This window comes from Cervus elaphus, chromosome 13 (assembly GCF_910594005.1).
Source record: "Cervus elaphus chromosome 13, mCerEla1.1, whole genome shotgun sequence".
Lineage (NCBI taxonomy): Eukaryota > Metazoa > Chordata > Mammalia > Artiodactyla > Cervidae > Cervus > Cervus elaphus.
In genome coordinates this window covers 44515089-44530555 of record NC_057827.1, presented here as the reverse complement: position 1 = coordinate 44530555, position 15467 = coordinate 44515089, and the positions used below count along the sequence as shown (strand labels likewise).

At 39.9% G+C, this 15467-nt stretch overlaps 2 protein-coding genes across 5 annotated transcripts in view; one reads left to right on the top strand and one right to left on the bottom strand.

Annotated features, from left to right (window-relative positions):
- Window positions 1–3191, bottom strand: part of AP4S1 (adaptor related protein complex 4 subunit sigma 1) — a 44278-nt gene extending 41087 nt beyond the window's left edge. The window contains exon 1 of the mRNA XM_043921448.1: window positions 2901–3191. The gene's annotated coding sequence lies outside the window, so the exon portion shown is untranslated. The remainder of the gene's footprint in view (window positions 1–2900) is intronic.
- Window positions 2189–15467, top strand: part of STRN3 (striatin 3) — a 100492-nt gene continuing 87213 nt past the window's right edge. Inside the window, exon 1 of one of the 4 annotated variants that reach the window (XM_043921434.1) lies at window positions 2189–2775. In XM_043921434.1, the coding sequence (XP_043777369.1) occupies window positions 2494–2775 (282 nt within the window). In that variant the 5' untranslated portion in view covers window positions 2189–2493. The remainder of the gene's footprint in view (window positions 2776–15467) is intronic. The other 3 variants (XM_043921435.1, XM_043921436.1, XM_043921437.1) reach the window with 3 other exon arrangements.

The following is a 15467-nucleotide window of genomic DNA, read 5'->3' as shown; positions in this document are numbered from 1 at the left end:
CAATTAAAATAAATTAATTTAAAAAATAAAATAAATAAATAAATGTAGTGAGTATTAGAAGTTCACCATGGGATACTATTATTAAGATAGGGTGTCTAAATGATAAGCTTCTTGGAGGAGGAAATATTTGAGTTTTGAAGGAAGACAGGAAGGAAAGCCAGCTGGGTACAGCATGTATTAAATTCTTTGAAATGAAACAGAATAATACATTTTCCTAACTCAAAATGGTGCAGTTTAGCTGGAGAGAAGAATGGGGTACCATGATGGTGTGATGGTAGATTAGGCAATAAGATAGACTTTTATATGCTATGTTAAAATTTGGGCTTTATTCTAAATCTGGTGGCCATTAATACAGTGTAACCAGGGAATGACAGGATCAGACCTACCTTCTCAAGATCACTCAGACATCTGTGGTAGTGGAGGTGGTAAAGAGTAGAGGTGGAAAAGTTTAAATTAAGACATGTATGAAGATAATGGGATAGATATAAGATATTACTGAGAAAGGGATTGGAAGGTACTAGAATGAATGACTACCAGGCCTCAGGTTTGAAAGCAGTGCCACTTAACATGATGGGTAATAGAAGAGAATTTGTTGTTTTGAAGGTGGGTGAGGAGGAAAAATATAAACCCAGTCTTTCAGCTTGATATACAGTCAGGAAATGTTAGTGGGTATATTCCTCTTCTTTTGATGCCAATTTAAGAGAGCTCAGCACACCTTCTCACAAATTCCTCTTGGTGTATAATAGGTCTTGAGGCAGAATAGTGTTTGTAAACTTTTTACCTGCTATGAGGCCCCTTGAAAAAGAACAAAATTGAATAAGCAGGTTGTATGTTGGTTGCTATAAAATGGAGAGAGAGTTCTTAACGCTGTGATCTCAGACCTTATTTCATATATAAATAAAATATGGCAGCAATGGTAAGAAGTCCAATCTGCTTTCCGATAAACAATAATAGCAGCAAAGCAGACATGACAAAACAAGATCTATCACTTTATCTCTCTGAAATTACACTCTAAATGGTCGTGAAAATTTTATTGGTAGTAGAGAAGAAAAAAAATTAATGCAGTGAGTTTTAGACGTGATTTCCTGGCACAGCTGTAATTAATGAATCTTTTCTCATAAGTTGTTAAATATTTTTGTCCTATTTTTTAACCAAATGATTATTAGCTACATTAACTTTTAGAAGCTTACTAGTTCATTAAGGATGTTTTCTGGCAACCTAAGTACATAAAAACACATACTATGGTACTTAAAAAGGTTAACCATGTCTTTTATGTGTATATTATATTCACGCAAACAACCGAAAAAAACATTTTTAGCCGCTCATCTAGGGTTTTGTCTTTACAATGCTCTTATTTTCTATTTCCATCAAAAGATTCTGCTATGAATGGCAGTATCTGTGAGCCCATCCACTTCTAAAACGTCTGTTAATCAGCCTCCTTGAAGTTTTCTTTCTTCCTCTACCCACTATCAAGACCCCAAGTTTTTCACCTTCCCTTCTCCCAAGAGAAAAATGAAAACAATCGCTCCTGCTCCTCTCTCAAACGCCCCAAATACAACCCACCCCAGAATTGGAAAACAGGGAGGCAAAGTGGTACAGGTTGCAACTTGCGACTGGGAGCAGAGACTTTGCAACCAGAGCCCGGAGACAAGGAATCAGTCTTCACTTCCGGGAGGATCTGAGCTATTTGTCAAAAGAGAACGTCCCCAAAGCCCCGGGACCTGACTGGTGCTAGGAAACCAGAGAAAGAGCGGGTGACAAGCGGAGAAAGAGGCCCGATCCTCTGGGACTTCCAGAAACACGCAAGGAATGCAAAAGAAACGTCAGGAATCCGGGACCGGCTGCGGCCGGCTAGAGGGACCACTCAGGTTAAAACCCAACTCCAAAGGCAGGAGCGCCGCTGAGACTCTTGAGTGGGAAACGGCGCTGAGTGGGTTGACTGAGCGAGGGAAACCCACTCCTGGGAAGGCAGAAACCGATTCACTCCCAAATGTCGGAGTCGGTGGCCCACAATCCGGTCCCGGCCACCAGACACCTCCAGCAAGCCTGGGGGCGGGCCTAGGGGCGGGGCCGAGCTCTCTCCCCGCCTCTAACGGCAGGCCGACTGCTTCCTCAGTACGCCTGCGTAGGGTGAGGCCGGACTCTATTTGGCTACTAGGCGAGCGGCGGCATCGGCGTTCTCTACCCAGCATGCTGCGCGGGAGCGGCGGCCCTACGTCTATCCCCTTCCCAACCCTGCCCCCGCTTCCCACTCCCGCCGCGGCCCCCCCTTCCCCTAAAGTGAGTGAGTGAGACGGGCAGATGGAGGAGGGACTGTAATGGCGGCGGCCGGCAGCTCCCTGCTCTGACCCACGGCAGGCATACAGCAACGACCCCCTCCCTGCCCCTCTCTCTGCCGGCGTCCGCCCCGCCGCTAGCGCGGGGCCACCCTCTCCGGCCCTTCCCCCAGCCGTCGGCGTCTCGCCCTGCGCCCCGGCCGGGGCCCCACACACAATGGACGAGCTCGCCGGAGGCGGTGGTGGCGGCCCGGCGATGGCGGCCCCTCCACGGCAGCAGCAAGGACCCGGGGGGAACATGAGCCTTTCGCCAGGGGGGAATGGAGCGGCGGGCGGCGGGAGTCCTCCGGCCGCCGAGGGAGCGGGTCCCGCGGCAGGCCCGGAGCTGTCCCGGCCGCAGCAGTACACTATCCCAGGGATCCTGCACTACATCCAGCACGAGTGGGCTCGGTTCGAGATGGAGCGGGCGCACTGGGAGGTGGAGCGGGCCGAACTACAGGTACCTCGCTGGGCTCGGTATGCGGGACGGCTGCGGCGGCGGGGTTCCCGGCCGGGGGTGGGGGGGTGGGGCCGGGACTCCCCTTATTCGGAGCTCGAGGCCTTGGGAGACAGAGAGGAACCTACCTGTGCGGCTCGGGGGGCGATGGTCCTGGAGACGGCTCTTCCTAGACCCCCCCGCCCCCTTTCCCGCAGAAGCTTGTTACCCAGACCTCACTGGCTGCGCGGTGCGGGCTTCCTTGGGGCAGCCATTTTGGCTTTTAGTATGGCGTCTGCGGGGGCTCCTCCGGAGGCGTTCTGCGCGGGCCTCCGGGGCTTGGGGCCGAGTTCCTCTCTGTGGGAGAATCCGGCGTGGGGCTATCGGGCACTGCGCTGGCTCCTGTTTGTGCCTCTTAAGATGGAGAACCCGAGGAGAGGGACTGGGTTGGGGATTTTGCCACCTTTCCCCGGATCACCCCCCTGTTTCCGATTTGGCGTGACTGCCCCCCCTCCCCCGGAGTTGGGAGCCCTTACTCTTTGACAGCCACGCTTCTTTCCAGGGCTGCTGCCGCGTACAATGGCTTGCGGCTGACCTGTGAAGTTTTCATTTCCTACCGCCAACTTTTAAGTACCTTTTTACCTGGGATGCTGCCTTATTCACTTCGATTCCCTTTGAGTTCGACCTTAGTGACTGACTCATCAACGCTGCTCTGGACTGAGTTTTTCTTTTAGAGTACCCTTCACCAGGCCTTCCCCTCCTCCATTCCCGTCTTTACACACAGAAAGCCAAACCAGACTATTTGTGCCGTCTTCAGGAAACGATTGAGAAAAGATTTAATGTTAGCTTGGAGTAAAACGTATTTGTTTCATATTACCAGCTCGCACACAGGAAGCAGAGTTAAATATCCTTAGGATCCTTCATAATTGAGCCGGACTCGGTCTTAAGGTGAAACTTGAGATACTGGTTCACCTAACTTTTGGAAGATGTTGGTAGTTTAAGGGCTTATGCCTCGGATTTCAGAAGAGCTCTATCTTTTTACAAGGATTGTTCAACTCTTTCGGATGTTTGTGTTTATTTTAAAATCACTTTCCAAGGCAAATTTCGGCTTAGAAGGAAAAAAGCATGCATCTAAATAGTGCTGCACCTGTTCTTCACGCTGCTGTATATTTAGAGTGTATGCGGTATTGTTCGCTGACACATGCTGTATATGTCTGGGGTGAATGATTAGGGAAATGTAGTGTTGAAAGAAGATTGGATTAGCTTAAAAGAGTTGTCCTCAAACAAATACATACATCTTAAGTTTGATATTGAACCAGTCGACTTTTTGTCTCTACAAAGTGGGGAAAGTCAAACTTTTAAAAAGTAAAAAAGCAAATATTTTGACACTTTATCAGAAAGTGAATTTAAAAAAAAAAGTGAATTCACTTTATCAGGTTGGCAATTCAGTGTTTTAGTGCTTTGATATACTATTGGGCTTTTAAAAATACAGCATGTCAAAAGTGTTGTTTCTTTTGTGTGTGCTCTGCTTTAAAGTATCTGGGACTTACAGAGTTCTGTTGATGAACAACTTTATATTACACCATGTGCAAACTTAATATTCAGTGTGAGGCATTTATTTTTGAAAACTGCATTTACAAATGCATTGAGGCCTAGGCTCACTAAATAATACTTCACCAGTCCCTAATACAGTGTTTATAATCTTTGTACTGTTGTGGAAAAACTTTAAACACTTTCTAAGTTAGTAAATGCATTCGTCATTGGTAAGCTTCACAAAATGTCTTACTTGTGTCTGAATTAGTAAAATCTATGCAACTTGAGATCTATATTGTTTATCTTAGCTTTTGGTTTGCCTTCTTATTCTCCTCTTGACAGAAGTCTTTTAAGGAAAATTCGTTTTGCTTGCTTGCTTTCAGTCTATCTACTGTTGGCACGTTAGTTCAGATACAGCCATTCTTTTTGTTTACTTACTTTGAAGAAGTTCTACGGTGTTTATCTAGACTCTTGATTTTTTTTTTCCCCCTAGGAATTTTTATTATTTCACACTGATTCTTTTGGAACAAAATGTTCATGATTGTGTGTTTTTGTTCTATATATTTCTCTATAATGTTTTATTGGGCTACTTAGTTAATTTAGAATATTGAATTTGTTTTACATGTCTAAAGTCTTTAGTAAGAATGCTTGTGAGATGTACATTTTAACATGTATGAAAAATCTATTGGGAGAGTTTAAGTGAAGCATGAATAGATTTAAACTGTAAACTTAGACAATTCTGAGAAAGATAACATAGAAGTAAGAGAACTTGCATATCATTTGGTATACAGCCTTGAGTATACCGTTCATCTCTACATTACTTAAAGTGTTTAGTACTAAAGCTAGTCAATAATGACTGCAAAGAGGCTAAGGTATGCCTGCTTTTGATGTAAAATTTCAGTGTGGATTATATTTTTCCTGGCTTTGGAAAGGTTTTTATTTATTTATTTATTTTTGGAAAGATTTTTAAGCCAGAACTTTGCAGTATGGTTCTCTTTTCTGTAAAAGGAATTTTGGATAAAGCTTCTTTTTAGAAGATTGGAACTAAACCAAAGAATGTCTTAAAACTCTTTATTTTTGTGAGAGTTCCTTACTTGGGATTCAGGTAAAAACTTTGTTATGTTAATAAGGCTCCAGGACAGTGATTTCTAGGTGAGAGTGCTGCTGATAATCACTGGTAATCCGCCCCCCGCCCCCAACCAACCCCCTTATATACAGGCCTCTGTTTCATCTTCCAGAGATTTGGATTGAATTGGCCTAGGACTTGGAAAAAAAATGGACTGTTTGTAGGATTTAGCCAGTTGCATTATGTAGAATGGAACTGCCCTTTCATCAGTATTTTAAACTGATAAGGTTGATATCATTCCTGTTTTACAGATAAGGAGACACACTTCAACAATGTAAGTAACTGTTTGCCAGCTATAAGTATTGCAGCTCAGATTTGAACCTGGGTTCATCTGAATCCAAAGCCTTTGGTCTTCGCACCACTCTTGAAACCGCTGTTATTGTCTTGATATTTTTTGTAGAAACAGAATCTGACTTACAGCTTATTATAGAGATGTGGGTTCAGTCCCTGGGTGGGGAGGGTCATCTGGAGAAGGAAATAGCAATCTACTCCAGTATTCTTGCCTGGGAAATCCCATGGACAGAGGAGCCTGGTGGGAAACTGTCCATGGGGTTACAAAGAGTCACACATGACTAAGCAACTAAACAACATACACCACTGTTTCAGTATGTTTCGAAAAAGTTTTATTGAGCCCCTGTGACATGGGTAGGTCTAGTTTATATACATGGCAAATATGTCCTGATTTTTTTTCTGTAGTTAGTGTTATAAATGCACTAATTATGTATAAAATGCTTGTTGACCAACTGTAAAAATATGACACAAGTGATAGGTAGAAAATATAGTCCTGGTGTTTGTATTCTCAAATTACTCATTCTCCAGCAAATGTAAACTTTTAGCATTTGTGTTTGCATACTCTGGCATACAGATTTGTCTTAACTAGACAGATATTGCCACCTAAAGATCCTAAGTTAATAGGAGATATTTCTCTCAGACATAACTTGATTTCTTCCTTTTGAATTGGGGGCAGTAAGTGTTTCCCTTCTAATGTATTATTGTCAGAGTTTCCTTCGGATAGTCTAGAATAATGATTTGCAAATCCTGTTCCTTTTTTATTACAAGATTTTTGTAAATCTACTATGAAATTACAAAAAAATAACAATATAGAGATTTTTCATTAAAATACTCCTTATATTGAGAGTTTTAGCCTTCATAAAGTCTTGCTGTTATGCAGTTTTCTATTTCAAATGATGGTGACAAAAAAAAAAATTATTTGATAGAATTAGGAGTCCATAATCTTATGTCATATTCTGTTTTTTAAATCTTGGAAACAAAAAGTCTGGGGGCCATTAATATGTAATTCTTTTCTCCATTTACTTTTTAATCCTGTATAATCTTTTTGCTCTATTGTTTCATTACTCCTAACTGAGCTTAATAGAACACTTTTTTCTGTTGGTGGTTGACCTTCAAATTGCCAAATCTTGCTGCCTTCTTACAGATTATAAGTACTTCACCAACAGGTTCTGCTGTTGACAGTTCTTCCTCAAAATCCTTTTCTTTGGCCTCTACTCTATAATCCCTTATTTTCCTTTTGATCTACTTATCATCTTTCTTCATATGTTTCTTCTACTTTAGTTTCAGTTATTGTTACCTGGGTTTCTGGTTCTTTTTATTTTTACTGTAAATTCTGAAATACACAGTGGGTTTTTGTTGTTGTTGTTTGCTTGCTTGTTTTTGCTACGTATTACTCCAGTGCTTCAGCATTTAGTCCTTAAATCCTAAAAACCCAATGAGTTTGGCACAGTTGGTTTCTTTTGTTGCTGGTATTTTGTTTAGTTTGATGCTAGGCTATTGGGCCCGGAGGTGAAGTAACCTACGAGTAGCAGAGCTAGAATTGAAACCTCGGCAGGCTGCCTCTGGAAGCCAGGCTGCTAGTCACTACTGTGTCTTTGACTTTCAGATGTCTCAGAAATGTTTCTTAACTTTGTTTAAATTTTCTGCTTCAGATTCAATACATCCATTCATTTCATCTCAAATGCCTGCCTCTTCCCCCACCGAGGCGCACTTAACTTGATCATTCTCCTTTATTCCCTGTTTTTGTTAATGTTTATTATCATCCTTCTCATTGGTAGATACTAAAGAGATAGGTAGGTTCTTCTAAAAGCTTTGAGTCTTTGGGTTTATTGATTCTAGTATGATTATTCAGTGAATATATTTGAGTGTTACTTTGTGCTATGTACTGGATATATAGTGATGTATGAAGCAGGGAACTTGTTGTTGGAGATTGTACTCTAGATATAATAAAATGTGATAAATCAAAAATTAACAGGATGTTGAGAAAATAAATAGTAATGGGAAACCTATGTAGATAGTGAGGTTTCACTAAGCAATTATTGAGCAGTTTTTATATGCCAAGAATTATTTTAAGTTAATACACACCTTATTGTTGTTTAGTCACTAAGTCGTGTCCGACTCTTTGCAACCCCATGAACTGCAGCACGCCAGGCTTGTGTGTCCTTCACTATCTCCCAGGGTTTGCTCAAACTCAGGTCCATTGAGTCAGTGATGCCATCCAGCCATTTCATTCTGTTCCCCACTTCTTGTCTTGTCCTCAATCTTTCCCAGTATCAGCGTTTTTTCCAGTGAGTCAGCTCTTTGTATCAGGTGGCTGAAGTATCGGAGCTTCAGCATTAGTCCTTACAGAGAATATTCAGTGTTGATTCCCTTTAGGATTGCCTGGTTTGATCTCCTTGCTGTCCAAGGGACTCTCAAGTTTTCTCCAGCACCACAGTTGGAAAGCATCAATTCTTCAGTGCTCAGCCTTCCTTATGGCCCAACTCTCACATCCATACATGACTACTGGAAAAACCATAGCTTTCACTGTATGGACCTTTGTTGGCAGCGTGATATTTCTGCTTTTTAATATGCAGTCCAGGTTTGTCATAGCTTTTCTTCAAGGAGCAAGCGTCTTTTAATTTCATGGCTGCAGTCACTGTCCACATTGATTTTGGCAATATGAAATTTGTCACTGTTTCCATTTTTTCCCCATCTATTTGCCGTGAAGTGATATGGCCAGATGCCATGATCTTCATTTTTTGAACGTTGAGTTTTAAGCCAACTTTTTCACTCTCCTCTTTCACTTTCATCAAGAGACTCTTTAGTTCTTCACTTTCTGCCATTAAAGTGGTATCATCTGCTCATCTGCATATCTGAGGTTGTTGATATTTCTCCCCTCAATCTTGACTCCAGCTTGTGAGTCATCCAGCCCAGCATTTTGTATGATGTACCCATAACTCATTTAATTTTTGTGAAGCTTCTGTGGGGATATGGATACTTGTAGATCTCAAGTATGAGTACCTAACATAGATATTTCAGAGGAAAGCAACAGCATTAGAAGAAGCTCTGAAACAGGAAAGATCTTCATTGGATGTGTGAACTTGACTACAGTGATTCAAGGGACTATCTAATAGAGATAGTCTCAATAGCCTAATACATATATTTTAATTCAGTGATTGTTAATTTTTTGGAAGTAGTCTCCTTTGCATATAGACTGAAAGCTTTGGAGCTTTTTCTAGTTAAAAAACAAGTTTTTTTGGCTTTTAATATCTTTGACGCCTAACTACTGACCTGAGGAAATAACCCTGATTTAATCCATGCTTATAATTCCTTCACTACCATTGTTTTAGTTTAGGGTGTTCCTCCTGTGTGATTTCTCTGAAGAAATCTAGCACTTTTCCTTCATATATGCTCCTCTCTTAAGAGTTTATCCTTTATATTGTAAGTATGATTGTATTACATATACTCTCGCTTTAATTTTTAAAGATGATGGAGCGTTTTAAACATATTCAAAAATATCATAGTTATCAGGACTTCCCTAGTGGTGCAGTGGATAAGACTGCCTGCCAGTGCAACGAACGTGGGTTCAATCCCTGGTCTGGGAAGATTCAGCCGTGCTGCAGAGCAATTGAGCCTGTGCACCACAACCACTGAAGCCCTCGCTCCTAAAGTCCATGCTCTGGAACAAGAGAAACCACCGCAATAAGAAGCCCAGAAGCTCTGCAACGAAGAGGTGCCCCCATTCACCACTGGAGAAAGCCAGAGCAAAGCAATGAAGACCCAGCACAGTGAAGAATAAATACCAAAAAACATATATAGTTATCTGTGACCACCCATAAACTTGTCACTCATCACTCAGTAACAACTCATGACTATTCTTATTTTACTTATACTTCTGTCCACTACCCTATCCCAAATGATTTCAAAGCAAATCCCAGAAATACACAATTTCATCCATGCATATTTCAGTATATATCTAAAAGAGAAGGACTTTAAAGAGAATTGTTTTAGTTGCGTCACCAAATTATTAAGAAAAATGAGTAATTTCTTAATACTATCAAATACCTGCTGTTTGAATCCTAGTTTTCACACTTATCTTTGAACAGTTTGTTTGAATCAGTGTCCAAATAACACATTGTGAATGGAACCGCCCCCTCCATCTTTCTTCCTTTTCCTTGCTACTTCCTGTTGAAGAAATCAGTCTTTGGTCCTGTAAAGATTCCCAGAGCCTGTGTTTTGCTGCATGCTTCCCTAATACAGTTTAACACATTCCATTGTCCTGTTTGTTTTCCCCTGTAATTTAGTTAGTTGGATATAGGGGCTTGATCCAAACTGGCTTATTTTCTTCTTTGGGGTGGTGTTGGAGGACGAGAATACTTCACAGGTGGTGATGAGGTCTTCTCTCAGAAAGCACAAAATATCTTTCCTGATGTCAGCTGTTGATGTTAAGTAACTTGGGAACATTCATCCATTAGAGCCACCCTAAGTTTTTCTTCAATAACGAAATTGTGATATAATTCACACTTGTCCCTCAGTATCTGTGAAGTGATTGGTTCCAGGACTCCCCCACCCACCTTGCCCCTCTATCTCTGGATTCTGAAGTCCTTTATAAAAAATAGTGTATTTGCATATGCTTCCTATACTTTAAATTATTTCTAAATTACTTATAATACCTAATACAATGTAAGTAGTTGTAAATACGATGTAAATAATTGCCTCTTGTTGCAAATTTAAGTTTTGATTTTTGGAACTTTCTGAAGGTTTTTTTTTTTTTTCCTGACTATATTCCATGCACAGTTGGTTGAATCTACTATGGATGCAGAACCTGTGGATACAGAAGATTGACTCCGTTCTGTGGTTTTTAGTCTGTGACTATGTTGTGTCCTCATCATCACTCTGTAATCTCACATTTTTCTCACGTGCAAATGAACCTAGTTTAGCAGTTAGTCCCTGTTAGCAATTGGTCCCAATTCCCCCTTTCCCTTGGCAATCACTAATTTCTGTCTCTATAAGAGTCATCTTTATATCTCAAGGATTTGCCTATTTTGGACATTGTATATAAACGGGATCACACAATATATAGCTTGTGAATAGATTCTTTCACTTAAGGAAATGTTTTCAAGGTTCAACCATGTGTAGCAGATAACAGTACAGTACTTTATTTCTTATTATGGCTGAATAATAGTCTATTGTATGGATACATACTACATTTTGTCTGTCAGTTGGTGGATATTTGAGTGTTTCTGTTACACTTTTTACTAACATATATGCACAAGTTTTTGTGTGAGTGTATGTTTTCAGTCCTATTATATACCTGGGAATGGAATTGCTAGGTCATGTTCAACTTTTTTGAGGAACCTGCCAAAATGTTTTCCAATGTGACTGCCTCATTTTACTTTCCCACCAGCAATGCACGAGGATTCCAGGGCCCCTGTTACTTTTTTTCAACTTTGAAATATATTTCTGTTATTTAAAAAATTTTTTTTTTACAAAATGTCTTTTAATTTTTTTTTGCAAGTTTTGTTTTCTTTCTCTCTTATAGATTTTAGAGCAATTTTGTTTAGTTGTTTAGACTTTTGGTTTTTTGTTTTTTGTTTAGACTTTAGTTTTTAGGGCAATTTTGGCTTTATAGCAAACTTTAGCTGAAAGTACAGTTTCCATATAACGCCTTGCCCAGCAAAACGTCCCCTTACATTAGAAGCTCCACTGGTGTGGTACGTTTGTTAAAATTGATGAACCAACGCTGACCCAGCATTATCAACTAAAGTCCGTAGTTTACATTAGGGTTCATTTTCTGTCCTGTGTATTCTTTGGGACTTGCCAAATATATAATCACATGCATCCACTTTTATGGTAAACAGTGATTTTTCACTGCCCTAAAAATCCCCTATGTTCTACCTATTCCTTCCTCCCTAACCCAAATGCGTGACAAATACTGCTTTTTTATTGTTGTTTTGTTGTTTGGTTTTGGTTGCACTGCACAACATGTGGATTCTCAGTTCCCCAACCCGGGATTGAACCTGTGCCCCCCGCAGTAGAAGTGTGGAGCGTCGACCACTGAACTGCCGGGGAAGTTGTAACTGGTGCTCTTTTTAGCTGTCTTCCGTAGTTTTGCTTTTTCCAAAAGATCATGTAATCAGAATCATACAGTATGTAGTTTTTTCACATGGACTTCTTTGACTTGGTGGTATGCATTTAAGGTTCCTCCATAATTGTGTTTTTGTGGCCTGATCTTTTTAGTGCTGAATTAATATTTCATTGTACATTTGTACCACAGATTATTTGTCTCCTAACCTTATTGAAGGATATCTTCATTGCTTCTAAGTCTTGGCAATTATGAGTAATTGCACATCGACATTTACTCATAATTTAGGTATATAGCAAGGAGCTTGATTGCTCCAGTGTATGGTAAAAGTAGTTTTGTTTTTTTTAAGAAACTGCCAGTTTTCCAAAGTGGCTGTACCTGTTTTATATATCACTGATGGACAGTTTTTGTTGCTCCATATTTCGTCAGCATTTGATGTCAGTGTTTTGAATTTTAGCTATTCTAATAGGTGTGTAGTGATACCTTGTTTTAATTTGAAATTCCCCTAATGGCGTATGGTGTTGAGCACCTAATTTGCCATCTGTATGTTGTCTTTGGTGAGGTATCTGTTCAGAGCTTTTGCCTTTTTAAAAATTGAATTGTCTGTATCTCTTTCTCTTGACATTCATGGGATGGAATGGTGTTGGGCATTGTTTCCAATCATTTATGAGTAATTGTTCAGTAAGTGGTAGTCATTACTTATAACATGTATTTATCTTAAAAGGTGCTTTAATGACATAATTTAAAGGAATGAGTAATTATAATATCACCTTCCCTTTACTTGTCCTTCCAGTGAAGCTACCAAAGGCAATGATTAAATTTATTTTATCTGAAGATAAAATAGGAGTCTCTAATTGTAAGTGAGTAGTATCTGTGGTGTTTCCAACACCTAGTTAATAATCATGATACAGATTCTCACAGTCGTTCGCTGGTCATTGTGATTCAGCAATCTGGAGGTGGAATCTATGTTTTTAAAATGTATAGCTGGTGATTGTGATACTCAGCCAGATCTGGGAACCTGCATGATAAAAGTCACTTAAGGATTTGGTAGAACTCAGTTCTCTAACCTCTTTCCCTTTAAGATTGTCATTCGTTCTGCTGATAGGTTAAGTGAGCAATTTATCACCCCTTCTCTGCACTCACAGTGGCTTGCACTGTGTATGTTTACATTGTTGTATTTTTTTTAATTTTCACTTCCTGCTTTCCAGTACATTGAAACTTCTTGTTAACAAGAACTTACTGGGCTTTGAGTATGCCTCAAGTTTTTGTTGGATTCATTTGAAATACTGTGGTGGTTGATTACATAGATGAAAGCAGTTTGTGTCCATAACAGAACTGTTTAAGAATAACACCTGTTAACGTTTTTAAATTTTTTTATTTATTTTTATTTGGCTGCACCAAGTCTTAGTTGTGAGTGCAAACTCTTAGTTTCAGTGTGTGGAGTCTAGTTCCCTGACCAGAGATAGAACTTGGGCGCTCTGCATTGGGAGGATGGAGGCTTAGCCACAGGACCACCAGAGTGTTTTCTGTACGTTGGGAATCATTCTAATTTTTATGCCCTCCCTAAATCATAGGTAACAAGTATTTCTGTTTTAGAAGGAAACATGGGCAAGGGTTTAAATGACTTGTTCAACATAAAAACAGTAAACAGGTAATGAATCCAGGTGCTGCTGAGTTGCTTTTGACCAATATGTTTGCCATCTTAAGGTACTAAGGTACCATCTTAAGTACCAACTTAAGGTACTCTGGGGCTACCTCAGCAGTAAAGAATTGTAAACAAATGACTAAATGAATAGGCTCAGTGTCACAAGATTTAAAAGGCTGTATGTAACTGAGCAATTATAAATGCGTAGTGAAATTTTGGATCATCTTTAGACTTTGTAAAAGTTTTTACAATGTTTTCGGACTTTTTTTTTTTGGTTAGTACATGGTTCAAAAATTAAATCTTGTATGTACCATGAGCCTGTCCGCCCTTAGTTCTGCATTTGTAACCACTTTTATTAGTACTGTATGTATCCTTCCAGTGTATTTTTTCTTTAAAAAAATTTTTTTTGTTTACTTATTTTTGGCTGTGCTGGGTCTTTGTTGCTGTGAGGGCTTTCTCTAGTTGTGAGTGGGGGCTACTCTTCATTGTGGTATGCAAGCTTCTCATTGCAGTGGCTTCTCTTGTTGCAGCGCATGGGTTCTAGGCACGTGGGCTTCAGTAGTTGCTGCTCCGGGTCTCAGTAGCTGCAGCTTGTGGGCTCTGGATGGTGGACTCAGTTGTGTTGAAAAGGCCTCGTTGCTCCACAGCAGGTGGAATCTTCCTAGATCAGGAGTCGAACTCATATCTCCTGCATTGTCAGGCGAATTCTTAACCACTAGCCCACCAGGGAAGTCCTGCCTCCAGTTTCTGTGTCAGATAGATGTAAACAAATAGGTATACTGATTTTCTTCTGTTTCTGATACAACAGTTCATAAACTATATACCTATTTTTCACTTTGCATTTTCATTTAACATTTCCTGGAATTTGAAGTCTGTTAGTGGAGAACATTCTCAATTTTTTTTTTAATAGCAGCTGCATAGTAGTCTACATTGTGTACATGCCATAGTTGATTTAACTACCCCACTGTTGTTGAATGGTTGTATTGAAATTTCAGAAAACATTTGTATCTGGTTTTTTGTTGTTGTTGGTTTGTTTTTAGTATTTATTTATTTATTTGGCTGTGTGGGTCTTAGTTGCGTCGTGTGGGATCTAGTTCCCCGACTAAGGATTGAGCCCCGTCCCCCAGGCCACCAGGGAGGTCCCTGCACTGTGTTCTTAAATGTGTGAGCAACCAGCCTTCTGCCTCAAAATAAACTCTGTTATGTTGCTTTTTTGTTTTGTAATATTTAAATTAAATTTTGTATGATGCTTTGTTGTTTCATGGCTTGCATTTAAGTCTGAATTTTAAGTTAGGGATCACAAATGTTTTAGCTGTGAAAGCCATTAATTAACCAGTTCTATTTAAGCTGTAAGTCTGTTACTGAAGTCCTGAGGAAATAAGGAGTGAGAAAGACAAAACAAAGAAAGATGAAATAGGAAAAAAGGGATGGGTGGATGAGAAGAGAAATAAACACAGTGATAGAGAAACAATGGATGGGTGTGATAATATGCCACCAACAGTTGTCTCAGACAATAAAACTATTTCAGAGTGGCCTAAATTAACCTTTGTTGGTTTTTTTCCCCAGAGTTTTAAAAAGTAGATCAGACTTCTGTAAGCTTTTATTAAAAAAGGGTGGGGTGCAGTTGAGATTCTAAAAAGTATATAATTACACATCTTTTTACTTTGCATATATCACCATACCCTGGTCATTTTGTTCTTAATATTTACTGTAACTTGTAACTTTAAAAATACTTCTCTTCCTCTTTAAGATGGATTGTAAACTTTATGAAAGGAGGGCTCTATCTTTTTTTAAAAAACTCATATATACCTAATGTGACAGTAAAGGGTCTGGCACATAATGGTGGTAGTGGTTGTGGTTTCGTTGCTAGGTTGTGTCTAACTCTTGGAACACCATGGACTATATACCCCATCAGGCTCCTCTGTTCATGGGATTTCCCAGGCAAGAATACGCGATTCAAGGGGGTTGCCATTTCCTTCTCCAGGGGATCTTTCAGACCCAGGGACTGAACCTGTGTCTTCTGCATTGCAGAGGGATTCTTTACCACTGAGCCA